Source organism: Branchiostoma belcheri, unplaced genomic scaffold (assembly GCF_001625305.1).
Source record: "Branchiostoma belcheri isolate BF01 breed outbred unplaced genomic scaffold, Haploidv18h27 scaffold11, whole genome shotgun sequence".
Lineage (NCBI taxonomy): Eukaryota > Metazoa > Chordata > Leptocardii > Amphioxiformes > Branchiostomatidae > Branchiostoma > Branchiostoma belcheri.
The window spans coordinates 3,211,597-3,224,979 of NW_017802491.1; the positions used below are offsets into that span (position 1 = coordinate 3,211,597).

The 13,383-nt window shown below is 40.8% G+C and overlaps 4 protein-coding genes across 4 annotated transcripts in view; 1 reads left to right on the top strand and 3 right to left on the bottom strand.

The window, feature by feature from the left end:
• Nucleotides 1–1,080: 1,080 nt before the first annotated feature.
• LOC109482023 (sorting nexin-14-like) lies at nt 1,081–3,382 on the bottom strand. Its single transcript, XM_019784664.1, has 7 exons — nt 3,329–3,382; nt 3,100–3,184; nt 2,596–2,752; nt 2,382–2,457; nt 2,026–2,109; nt 1,694–1,800; nt 1,081–1,156 (listed from the first exon to the last, which is right to left on the bottom strand). Exons 1-7 carry the CDS (start codon nt 3,380–3,382, stop codon nt 1,081–1,083), a joined length of 639 nt encoding a protein of 212 aa, XP_019640223.1.
• A 122-nt stretch (nt 3,383–3,504) lies between these two features.
• LOC109485647 (sorting nexin-14-like) lies at nt 3,505–6,314 on the bottom strand. The gene is made up of 6 exons (XM_019789340.1): nt 6,099–6,314; nt 4,584–4,652; nt 4,337–4,391; nt 4,057–4,136; nt 3,775–3,853; nt 3,505–3,567 (listed from the first exon to the last, which is right to left on the bottom strand). The coding sequence occupies exons 1-6, from the start codon at nt 6,191–6,193 to the stop codon at nt 3,520–3,522; spliced, it is 426 nt and encodes a 141-aa protein (XP_019644899.1). The 5' UTR covers nt 6,194–6,314; the 3' UTR covers nt 3,505–3,519.
• Nucleotides 6,315–6,626: 312 nt separating this feature from the next.
• On the top strand, nt 6,627–8,772 carry LOC109484990 (protein RRNAD1-like). Its single transcript, XM_019788366.1, has 3 exons — nt 6,627–6,822; nt 7,057–7,204; nt 7,375–8,772. Exons 1-3 carry the CDS (start codon nt 6,654–6,656, stop codon nt 8,741–8,743), a joined length of 1,686 nt encoding a protein of 561 aa, XP_019643925.1. The 5' UTR covers nt 6,627–6,653; the 3' UTR covers nt 8,744–8,772.
• Nucleotides 8,773–8,908: 136 nt separating this feature from the next.
• LOC109485983 (folliculin-like) overlaps nt 8,909–13,383 on the bottom strand; it is a 7,339-nt gene continuing 2,864 nt past the window's right edge. The window contains exons 2-10 of the mRNA XM_019789683.1: nt 12,732–12,878; nt 11,857–12,078; nt 11,527–11,675; nt 11,186–11,301; nt 10,700–10,872; nt 10,424–10,537; nt 10,064–10,304; nt 9,838–9,940; nt 8,909–9,690 (exon numbers count right to left, since the gene is read on the bottom strand). Of these exons, the coding sequence (XP_019645242.1) occupies nt 9,501–9,690; nt 9,838–9,940; nt 10,064–10,304; nt 10,424–10,537; nt 10,700–10,872; nt 11,186–11,301; nt 11,527–11,675; nt 11,857–12,078; nt 12,732–12,878 (1,455 nt within the window). The 3' untranslated portion in view covers nt 8,909–9,500. The remainder of the gene's footprint in view (nt 9,691–9,837; nt 9,941–10,063; nt 10,305–10,423; nt 10,538–10,699; nt 10,873–11,185; nt 11,302–11,526; nt 11,676–11,856; nt 12,079–12,731; nt 12,879–13,383) is intronic.

Below are 13,383 nucleotides of genomic sequence, written 5' to 3' on the forward strand. Positions count from 1 at the left end.
CCATTCCAAGTCACCGTGCGGGTTTTTTAATCACATTTCTAATATTTTCTAATCAGTTTCAAATAATTCGAAACTATTATAAAAATTCTGAAATTATTGTAAAAAATGTAAGTACCTGAGTAGCATGTTTTCGAAAATGTTGGATTAATTTGCAAAAATTTTGAAAGTGGCAATCAAATGGGATCTTAATTTCAAAATGTTTAGAAACACAATTTGAAATTCGAAATATTTCGAAAAGAAGATTGCCTGTTATCAATCAAGCGCTAATCCCGCTCCACGGGCGGTTTCTGTGTAGACATCGCACGGCGCGGCGGGACGTCCGCGGCCATCTGGACGGGCGGATCGCTTGATTTCCTCAAGGCTCCTTGGTTTCCCAGCGCCGTCGGCGATTTGACACATTTTCTACGGCGCGTGCTTCATATTTTCGTCGGTTTCAACAAGCTTCAGCTTATTTATCGGGCTTGATTTCTAGCGCTGTTTTGTGTTTTATGCGCGTGGAAATGGCCCATTGCAATCCAGCTCGGTACACTTCCGGGTACCGCGGGTTATCTTTATCTTGCTCGAACAACAAAATTACACCGCAAATCGGCGCATAGAAATTGTCCCGAAAATCCTTATAGAGTCTAATCACCCATTTTTAATAGGATGTTGCTAGAAAGTCGTAGAAAAAACGTAGAAAGCAGCGAAAATGTGTCTCTCTTCGCTGAATATGCCGCGGCTGCCGCGGCTACCGGTGATACCGCTTATCCAATCAGAACGCAGGTCATGTGAGGTGAACCAATCAGAGCGTATAGATCGCGCGCTGCTACTTACATATTCATGAGAACATGGCGATGTGGAGAATACGTTTTTGCAACCTCCTTGTTTTTTATTCCGGGATTTTCTTAGTTTTGACTGATTTGTTGGCACGCCGTGATTACGACAGTAGTGGAGAGGTGGGGAGGGAAGGCAGCCGCGGAGGGAAGGGGAGCGGCTTGATAAATTTTCGAGAGAAACGAGTTCAAGAAGCAAGTTCCGCCATGTCCGCCGCGCACTGGATTTGATTTCTCGCGCGGCCGTTTGGTTGGGTGTTTGTTTACATTATCGCCGGCGCTGAGGATCTGGCAATAATCTCCACGGGATGCCCCCGTCCTTTCTATTTTCGGCCTGCAGTCGGCTAGGGGGGATTAGGGATTTTCACAGATCATTTAGCCAATTACAAACTTTTCGAAAAAATGGTATTCCCGCGGAGTCTTTTATTACAATTCTTTCGAAACATCGTACACGGCTTTTAGAATGTTTCGAATGCTTTATAATGTGGGAAAACTGTTTACAAAGTTAAAACCAAGTTCGAAATGTTTAAAAACTATGAAATTCTTTTAGAAATGGTTACAAACATTTCAAAAAAATTCGAAACAATGAGAGAAAACACCCGCACGGTGACATGGAATGGACTCTACCTTTGCAGTGGTTTTATATTGCGAGAAAATCTTTTTTTGAAGTAGTTTGCAGTGTTTGAAGTTTGCAGTTGAAACAATCCTGAAGTACGGTAGAACTATAAAACACATATTTGCAGTGTTATGATTTTGTGGTAAGAGGTCATCGTGAAAATACATGTAACGTTAAAACCATTGAAACAAAAGATAGTGCAGTGTAAATACCGATGGCCACTTTGCCATGAACAGTACCACTGATAGCATACTGACCAACAGACAGACAGAACTGCAGCACATGGACAGATGCCTCATCCTTCAGGAACTGCATGAAGCGGAACAGCGTGGTCTGGTTGTTCATGATGTCTGGCAGGTCCAGTCTTAGTGCCTGGAAAGAGCAGGATGAACAGGGCAACATGTTTACAATACTTAAGCATGCTTTTATGTACATATCTTTTGATTTCACAACACAGGATTTGTTAAGAGTTAATGTCTATCTTTAACAACCACACTCTTTGTGAGGCATATCAACCACATCACATCAATTTATCATATTGTATTTGTTATAGATGTCTACATGTATTATGATATCTATATAAAGAAAGGGTCATACAGATTCAGTGGGAGCCTGTCTGGGCTGGCTGAAGTGAGCGAGCAGGTCTACATCATGAGAAGGAGGTTCTGTAGCCACTGCCATCTGTTCAGCACAAAATGGGAATTGAATTAAGGGGCATCATGTAGTAAAACACAAATTATCACAAAAGTGAAATACATGTGGTTAAGAAAAGGAAGGATAGTACTTACTGGAGTTTCATCAAGGAAAATTAGCATCAAGTTGTTCACAAAGTCCTGCAGGCGATAGAAGTAAAACATAAGTTTTCAGTTATTCATTTCTACCCCATAAATTCATTTTGTCTTCCAAAAACACATTTCAAAGACAAATGGAAAAGGTACATACAACACACTTACAGGATCAGCTATTTTGTCAATGGCAGGCATCAAGACTGAGGCTGACAACAGCTCTCTCAGCAAGGCACACAGGCTCCTGTAAAACACATTTCAAAACACATTAAGCCATTAAGTACATTGTATTCATTATATCAAACAAACATACAAAGATAAAAATTCTTCTTTAAACATTGTGAGCAACAAGTAGTGGATGAAAGAACAAAATAAAACCTACTTGCACTTGAGTGACCTTGCAGGTAGAATGTAGGGGAAAATTTCCCCTGACAGGTGTCGGAGGTACTGCAGTTCCGTGCGTCTGCTCTTCATGACACAGTGGAGCTCTGAGCCGTACAGCTCTAATGTGGCCTTCTCTAGGTCAGCTCCAGGTGGGGCTAGCACAGGTCAACAATGTAGCACAGGTCAACAATGTAGCACAGGTCAACAATGTAGCACAGGTCAACAATGTAGCACAGGTTAGCAATATGGTTCACAGAAATGTTATCATGCTACCATAAAAAAATATAGTACTGGTTTTCAGACCATTTGACTTCATAAGATGCAGAGGTACATACAAAAACTCTTAAGACAAAGTAGTCATTCATTGGTGTTGGAAATTTACTTTATTTGTCTTTTTCAAGAATTATTATTGATAAAGTGAAATCTTTAATGTTCTCTCTATCATCAATTACATTGTTTACACCAGAAAGTGTCACTCAGACTGTTCCACCAGTCCACTCACCTGATTCCATGGCCCGGACGTACTTGTCCAGGTGACTCATGGCAGCTTTGATCAGCTTGTTGACAATAAAGGTTGGGAGGTCCGTCTATAAGAAACATTACACAAAACACATAAGTACAGTACTGGTAATACACAGGTAGAACACTCTGCTTCAATACTGCTAAAAGGGTGGAAAATATAAAGAATGCAAAGATGCTATTTTAGGTAGAATCTACTCAGTATTTAGTACCTTTTTGACCCTCCTTATAAGACATGATAGGATGAACCTCAGGCTGACTCTCATTTCATCCACAAAAGCCTCGTCTGTGCTCAGGTCTCTGGAAATGGTTTGATATAAAGATTGTGTTAAAACAATAACTAAAGGTGAACAGAAGTTTTCATTTGCCAATCATGAGATATTTGAAAGCAGCATCATCATACTTACCTGTACCAGGTGTAAACAAAATCTCTCAAGACCAGCTCCAGAAACTGGAAAAGTACAAAACGTACAAATGTATTTCTTGATATATATGGAAAGTACTATCTGTTCCTCTAGATAAGAAACAAGCAATTTGCTTAAATGTAATGTTACATGTACACCAGGACTCCAGGAGTGAAAGAAAGCTAAATATTCTACATAAAAGTAGTATTTACAAGTAATACAAACAAACAAACAACATAGGGAATGTAGCTGACCTCGGACAATGCCATGTCCACTTTTTCTGTCACCTTCAAACTGGTCCATGGCTGGAGGTCCAGTATGGACAGACCAGGCCTGGGGAGGAATGAAAGCACAGAAGCTGTCAGGTAACCATGAGCAGAGTTTGTATTGTGGTAAAACAGTTCAAAACTTACATGTACAAATAAAAGACATTACATACACATGCTGACAAGCTTGACAGACTCTTTATATCTTGCAGCTGATACTGCTAGTATAGTATGTAATAAGAAAATAGAGAAAATGGTAGAGAACATTACCTGTGCCTAGCACATCTGGGGTCCCCACATACAGGGCAGCTTTTTCTCAGGGCCTCTATTTCCAGGTCATCCAACATTGGCTGCAGGGAATGGAACAGATATCAATGGTCTAGCTTTTGATTTTAGTGGTTACACAAATGTTGGCCCCAATAAAGCAAATTACACAAAGGATTTATAAAAATTTACTAATGATAAACAGCATCCTAAAATGACCAGCAAAATACAATGATTCTGATTTGAATAAAAGTTCATCATCTTCCCAGGACAAAGTTGAACATACCTGTTTCTTGCGGTTGTACATGATGAGGAAATTGGGCATCATGTTTTTGTTCCTTCTGTAATGTAAAATATCAGACAAAAATGATGCATGCATAAAACTACATGTACTATTTTGACATAACCGAAATCGACAAGTTGTGAAATTGAAACTGAAAAAGAATGATTAAAATATACTCTATACCATAACACTTGCTTGCAAATTAATTAAGCAGTTCCTTTCCATGTACATTGTAATATGAAGCACTTACCCAAAAAACATGTAGCAGAGTACCATTCCACCCACAAATGACCAGAAGATCATGAAGATATGTGCATAGCTGGGGAAACAAGAAGCAGAATTATTTCATTATATATGGGTCAATCATGTGTATATTTGTCTTACTAGTACTACTACTGATACCATATGCTGATACTGACCAACAGCATGCCATCTTTATTGTACGCGGAAACAAACATCATCCTCAGGTCAAGTCCTACCTGGTCCATCTGACATGCTAAAGGCTGTTCAAATAAGAAAATTGTTGTGAGGACAGGGTACAGCAGAATTTTTTAATATAAGAGTCGTACCCACGTGTACCTTTATTCCATATACATTTGTTACACATACCTGTGTGCTCTATAAAACAAAATCAAAGCACCTACATTATTGTTGCATGCCACTTTTTCATCCTTCAATGTTTACCATTTTAGCCACATATCACAGACAGATGGTTTGATGTTACATGTACTTTACATTATTTTTGGTAGAACTGTTTTTTTTTATCTCTGGGATTCACCAAGTCACCAAGGAGGTTTAACCTCCTTGGGTTCACACAAGCCCTTTTGATCTTTTGTGCACAAACCTTAATTGTATCATTAAGTTTTCACACATGCCTGAAAAAATGCATATGTCCAAACAAGGCAAATCATGATGGTACACATGCATGACCTGGGAAGATCCAACAATCAATATCAATACAAGACAAAGATACCTAGAGGACATCCACTCCAGTACTGCACCACTTCAGATTGGCATCGAAGATGGGAAAACAGAAAATTACTATTGACTATTCTGGCATCCATCCAAACAGTTAACAATAATAATATTATTAATATAAATTTCTTCCACTCTCAGTTTCAATAGCAAATGGCATTCACTGACTTGCACATTAAAATTACATCCTTAAAATCATCAGTATAGTTTCACTGAAGTTGTTGATAGTTGATGAATTAAGCATCCATGACATTTTATAATAGATACACTGGGGGTAGGTTGGAGTGGTTAGGGCACTTTTCATTTAATATAAATTATAATGGCCAGCAGGGTATACCAGAAATTGTACCCAAAAAGGCAACAGTTGTCAATGTGTGTACCCAGTAAAAGAAAGGCTTTCCCTTACTTCTCTATCTTACCCTCCCCCTTCGCTTTGATCAACATACATGTTAATCGTAGCAATGTCACCTTGGAAACATCTCCTATAGGTGACACCTGATATCATAAAATCATAAAGTTTTATATAGTGTCTTATGAAATAACACTGACTGATGTGATTCAACAGTGATATCAAACTATCATTTCACCACGCGTTTTGGAATGTCCCCAGCCCATAATAAGCCCACTGTATCTGTCAGATTCAATGTCCATATGATGGGCGTGGACGATTTTATACCGGTGAGCAACATCACCTTTATTTCGTCAATGGCTAGCTAGGTTTATACAGCTAAATAGACACGGGTCTAGAAGTTCTGGGTAATACATGGTTTCATGATGTAACTGAGGTTACCTGTACATGATGACTGTGGCCAGGAACAGCACGGCCCCGGCCGCAGAAAACCTGGAGTGGCGACGGAACAGATCCATCATAACACCGATCGCCATCTTGGCCCAGCTGAGGAGGGATAAACCGTTGTTCGTCCTTCAGGCATGCGGGGATGTCGTTAAAATGATAATAATGAAAATGAATTGACCTAAAAAAACTTAGACAATATAGTTAGACACTAATAAAGAAACATAATTTTTAAACCAAATAGGGTGCTTAAAACATATGACTTGTTACTACGATAATAATGTCATATCTAATGATTTGCCCCAGAATGTCGCTGGTACGAGTTTGATTTGCAACACAATGCTATCAAAAAGAGTAACGGAAGTAACAAAGGCAGTTATTGGGAAATTTTCTGATACAAAAAATAAATCTATTATATAGAATTTTGATGAGATGGTTTTGATCTTGTTCAGTGAAAATTCGCGTCGCTAAATTGTGCTTTGTACTTTACAATTTCTGCGTGTTGCTGCTTTCTAACCAGCTGAAATGTGATGAGAGGCGTGTTGGAAAAGCATGGAGGAAGAAACTGAGACCTTCCAGCATCTTTTTCTACAGCTTACAACGTTCCTTGGGGACTACAGGTGGCTACTGGATGCCTATGTGTGTGAGTTCTTCACCGAGAAGCACTGGGACAAGATTCCGGCGTCTTGGCGGAATGTTTTACATGGCATTGCTCCACAAGGTACGAGGTTCAACGTCCAACATTATCTCAGATTTAAAACTAACTTGTTGAGATCACTGGGGGAAGGAAACAAGAGAGTGGAAACAATATGGACACATAAAATTAATCTAACGAATGTATAGACTAGTATAATTAACCATTTCAATGTACACCCTAATTGACTTTGTGTTTTCACACACAAAACAAATATCTATTCAACGTTCAATATTTAATTTTGTTTTAATATATTTGCAGAAATTGCAGATGACTTACTGTGCTCACCTGGTAGATGTACAAGAACTACAGTGTGGCCGTTGTCCCTGCTGGCATTCAGAGCGACAGCACACTCCCTCGCACTGCCCAGACAAGCCTGCACCCTCAGTACACTGGTGGGACAGCTGGGGTGGGTGTCCATGGCTTATTCTAATTGGATCACAATGCTAACTGCGTATACTTGCTATTTTTCTGGGTGGCTTTATGTGGTGGCTTTCAGCATACATGTATTTTGATACTGAACATTTACTAGTACCACTCTATAGTCTAACCTTTACCTGATAATTCATCACCAAACAGGGCAGATGGTTTGAGCCTTGCAGAAGACATTCGCGATGGACAGCTGCGTAGCCCGGAACTGCAGCACTGCTTCCGCAGGCACGTCAAGCCCAAGAAGCAACACGAAATCCTCCGACTGGCCACAACCGTCAAGTGGCTGTGTGACCAGATGGGATGTTCTAATGTGGTGGATGTTGGATCAGGACAGGGACATTTGTCCCGAGTGTTGTCCTTCGCACACAGGCTGAACGTTACAAGTGTTGAGGCCAAGGGATGTCATGTCACCGGAGCTGCCAGGTTCGACAAACAAGTGGTGACTGACATTACTAAGGAGAAGATTAGGAAACAGGAGGAGCACGATATTGATGATGTTTTGCATGCTCAGCCTAGTCATGTGACTTGCTTCCTCAAACCAGACATCTCTGTTGATGACTTTCTTTCTGTAATTAACCAACATAATCAAGTAATTAGACATGACGAATGTGAATCAGAACGATCACCAGTCACTGTTTCTGATCAAACCAGTCCTTGCAACGTAGACATGGAACTTCCAAATACGAAGAAAATTCGAACATCAGATTACTCTGCCAGTGAAAGTGATTCTGGGGAGAAGAAATGTTGTAACGCTGATCTGACAAAAACAGAAGAAGTTGTTGATGAGGGTGACACTTCTGTCAAGAGAAAGCCCTTCACCATGGTTGGATTGCATACATGTGGGGACCTGGCACCCACCATGTTAAAAGTCTTCACACGATGTAGTGACATCCGTGCATTGGCTTCTGTAGGATGTTGTTACATGAAAATGACATGTGCAAATGAAAGCACAGCCAGAAGAGATGGGCCAGTAGACATTCCACCCCAGCCTGTCTACTCTGATTATGGCTTCCCCATGAGCCAGATGGCAAAAAGGCTGAATGCTGAGCTGAGTTACCAGTCCCGAGAACTGGCCTGCCATGCTATAGACATGTACACAGAGAGGTTGAGGAGTGACGACAGTGAGGTTATGATGCCACACTGCTTCAGAGCTACACTGGAACACTTTATTGTCAAGCACGACAGTACCAAGAGGAGAGCCGGGATAAGGAGCATCCGTAAAACACACAAGATGGACTTCCAAACGTATGCAGAGAAAGCCCTGGCCAGGTTGATATATCCCACTGACACGCGTGTGCCAGTTGACTCGGCGGAGGCTGCTGAGATGCTGGCCTGTTGGAGGGAAGTTGTGGTGTTCCACTGTCTGCGCCTGGTGCTGGCTCCTGTGGTGGAAACACTGCTCCTACTGGACAGGATGCAGTACCTCCGAGAGCATGGCACCAACTGTCAACTGGTACCCTTGTTCAATCCTAGACTGTCCCCTAGAAACTTTGTCTTACTGGCAACTAAACATTGATTGTAGTCTTAATATTAACTTTGTCCACAGCTACCTACATGTAGGTATAGAGTGTACTTTGAGAAAAAATTTATATTCATATATTCTGTAATGTATTTGTGCACCTGTACAAAATATACAGTAAGATTATCAATTGTATAACACACGACTGAAGTCTTTCCAATATTCTATTATTGAGAAGTTGTTATTTCTACCGTCATAGATAGTTATAGATTGGATTTTCTTATCAATTCTTAATCAGGTAACTAGTTTTAGTGCCATAATCCTGCTACCAACAATTTTCAATGATACATTTGTACCAAATATTGCATTAACAGTTTAACTGCATATCAAACCATACATATGCATTGTATTTTAACGGTAATTCTAAGGACATAGTCTTCATTGTTTATATTTACAATTCAAAATTACAGTTCATTGCACTGAATAACATACATGTACCATACAATTTATCATTAGAAATATGCAGCACTAGTACTGTTACCACTTGACACAAATACATTTTTGTGCACATTGTAATAACTTCCCATGTATTTCCCAACATAGACATTTCCGGATATAGCCTTACAACACCAAAATAATGAAAATATTGGTGTATTTCAAAATAAAGGCTTTTACTCTGAAGTTTATATCAGCATCTGAATTCACTATTCTCTACATGTATGTTCTAGCAACAACTTTACATTTTACATTGTATCATTCCTGAGCTAACAATGGAAACAACCAGTGATCCCATCTGTACAGTTATAGTGACAAGTTATACTGGAGGTGAAGTGCTGATTGCTGATGACAGCATGTGTGTCCTGTGTTGGTTACTCAGTCCCGTCATCCAGAACTTCAGCATCTGTGTGTCCTCCTCCGTAGCCTCCAGAACCTGCAGCAGCTTCAGCGTGTCTTCTCGGGAGCGACTGCCGGCTCGAGAGAACTTGAAAAGCACCTTCACTTTGCTGGGGATTACAGAGGGAACGTCATCGTTTGTAAGTCACGAGAGTGAAGACAAATTATTGGTTCTAACAGATCACAGGAAATTCTCATTAGGATAAGGACTTGTATGAATGTACAAAAGAGAACAACAAAGAATCAGATCAACTTACTTCATCCATTCCTCCTTGAGGGACACCAAGCAGGCATCTACCACTGCACTGGACAGATTCTCATTCTCCAGGGCAAGTTCTATCTTCTGTAGGATGGCAGGACCTGCAGTAAATAGAGGATATGAGAGCATGTGTCACATGGTCAAGGACAAGAACAACTTTATAATTTAGTGTTTGGATGCTAATGCAAAAAGATGTCAGTGTAGATTTTAAGAAATTTTTTCACCTTTCTCTGGTAACTGAGCCTTTGTGGTCATGAGGAAGGAGTACTGAAAGAACACATCAGGTTCCAGTGTCTGTTGCACTTTTGCTGGTGATAGCACATCAATGATGACGTAGTACTCTGATGACATGACGTGTGCAGGAATCTGTGCCACAAGTGGGAGACCCAGGAAGTTGCACTTCCAGGAGTCCTCATAGGTGGCGCTGTACGGAACCAGTCGGCAGCATCCCATTGGTAGTAATGACTGGAAAATAACAAGTTACAAAACAGCTTTTTAAGAATTGCTCAGGGTAATAAAAGAAATGATCACGGAACAGAGAAACAAGCAAACTAAAAAAAATTAAAAGAAACATATATTCTAACCTTCAAAACATTGATGATTGATTCCATTGTGGCTCTTTTCTCTCCTCGGATGATGACCTGATTACCGATCAGGATATGGTGTGCAATAGCATGGAACCCTTGACTGCCAATTACCTGGGAAGAAACATACAACATGTTTGTCTCTCTAGAAACTAGAAACAACACTTGACAGAGTAAGTTTAAAGACAGAAGAATGCAAAATCCCTTAGGTGAGGAGTGAGGAATTCTTTCACAAATTCCTTGAGATCACCTGAAGTATACAAACTTGTGACTTACTTGTCTGAAGTGTCTTAAGGATGTGAATACAGGAGCTGTACTGTCTGTGTCCCCCTCTGCACCAGCCTCCTCTGTCTCTGGTGGGGATGTCTGTTGTACCTCTTCAGTAGCTGTGGGTTGGTCAGGGCTTGGAATAGGCTTGGTGTTGATCTTAATGAAACCTTCTTCCGTTTCTGTATTGATTGATTGATTGTTTGGGTGATCAAGTTAATTTAAAACATGCAGATTACATAAAATCACAATACAGCATTGTAGTATCAGGAAATGCATGGGGTTGAGGCATTTTAGAACCAAATTCAGTGCAATTTGGGTATGATTTTCATCCAAATAGTTGGAATCTTATTATTCTAATCCCATAGTATTGCATGTCACTGCTTTGAGTTGTACAGTGACAAGTAAAATTACTGTATATTACACATGCCTTATGTTTTGTTACTTCTCCAAGACAGTGGATTATGTCATATTGGCTTTGCCACAGTTTCTTACCTTCCTGCTTCTCCATGTCTATTAGCACATCTTCTGTTGGAGGCCCTTCCAGCAGTTTCTCTGTCATCCTGTTTCCTCCAGCCTTCAGCACCCAGACAAACCACTGGTGCAGCCACCTTAGAACAATACAACCACTGTTAGAAAAGTATCCACATCTGATTATCAAGGAACATATGTCCCTCCTTATGTCATGGTCTCCTAATTCAGATAATTCTTTGATTTGTTATATGATAACCACCTGGATATTGTCTCTAGCACTGAACAAGACTGAAATATCAGAATGTGCACCTTCTAAAACAATTCAAAAAATAAAATAAGGAAGAGAACACTTTCTAACTCACTTGAATAAACCATCATCTTTTGTGAGTGTGACAAGTGACCTGAAGTGATCCCCACCACGCTGCCGGCGAAAGAAATCCCCTGGTGCCATAAAGGACTCGTTCATTCTCCTGGCTCTCTCTGGACACTGGTTCTGCTCCTGATCATATACCTGTGGTGCAACATAGAACATAACATCTCTACACTGATCCTGTGTTGTAACATACAATATTGAAACTTGCCAGTCTGACTTGATATGAGGACTCCAGTTAGAACCATGCACCTTTAATCAGTGAAAAATTAGTACATGTATATAGAATTAGAAAACACATTCCTTAAAGCAAACCACATACCTTAATTGCCTTGTCCTGTAGCTTACTGATGATCTCTCCTATGTGCTTGACTAAGAAGGGCCATGAGTTGATCAGGTAGATTTTGTCCATCATGACGACGATGATGGAGTACCAGCGCTGGAAGCCTCGGGCCTGGCTGTCCTTGATGAAGAAGGTGTGGCTGAACACATGACCCCAGTGATCATCTCCGAAAAATATGGGACCTTCTCGCCCAGGGCACACCTAGGGAGGATGACATGGGGTTTTGCTAGATGTCTTTTTTTATTTCCCTAGTTTTACACTACATGTATATTCTGAAAATTATTCATTCAGGAAATCATTTCATTTGGGCTTATTATCTTCAGTAAATGAAAGGATTGAGGCCGTGCATGTGAAATGGGAACACCACAGAAGAGGAGGACGAAATGACAATTAGTACATGTAGATCACCAAGGTTTCTGTGTTGATTCTGACCTATGAATAACAGAACAGAATTGTTAATAAACATTGCAGAGAGCCCAACCCCTCACTACAGTAACTAACTCTTTAAGACTTGCCCCATTGTGAATAGGCACGAGCCGCGTTCCACACTTCTCAAGCAATAAGTGTCTTAATCTCTTTTCAGCAGCGACATCAGAGAACACAGCAGGGTCTGTTCTTCTTCTGACAATCTGGGATCAAACAAGGGCTTGTTATAACTTACAACACATACATTAATATTCTGCATCACACGCATGAACCAGCCTGACTGAGTTGTGATCCTGTTGGCCCGCCTACCTGATTGCCCCCCTAGAAGAACTAAAGGGACAATTAGCCCCTGGCATTGAGAGATTGTGTAACACACGCAAAGACAAAGTAGCCTGAGGATGACCTGATATGTGATAGGAACTCCTTACCTCACAGCTGAGACTGCGGACACAAGCCTGTCTGACGATACTGAAGAGTTGGGGATGTTCTGGGTACTGGCTGCTCACATAGCTGATCTTGGTGTCTGGGTCTTTGCTGATGAAACCTGGATGCCCTGAGGGCACTGATCTGCAGGCCTGGCACAACAAAAGGTGTGAAAAAACATATAAATAGTCTCATGCCTGCAGGCAGACTTTTGGTGCAGTAGGTACAAATTTGGTGTATTCATCAGCTCACAGCAGGAAGAATGTTTAAACAAAGGATTGCCTGGCAACATCTCGTAAACCGTTATGACATGTGACAGGCAGTTTCTCAACTAACCTGCAGCCAAACCAACGTCCTTGGCCAAACTAACAATAAAGGAGCAAACATGCACACGTAACATGTGTGTATAAATTCCATGACCAGTGTATGAGTATGATGTTTGTAGTACCTGACATGTTTCTGACTTCTTGGGAGTGTTGGACACACTGCTGGTGCTGGAGGCAGCAGACTGGGACCGGGAACGCCGTCCTGATGACAGGAATGATGCAAGAGAGCCGGGATCCTCAGCAGACTCTGCATCCAGGCCCTTGGAGTTAGAAATAGAGATGTTGCATCATCAAATAGATTTACAACAGGATCTGTGCATTTTCTAATGTA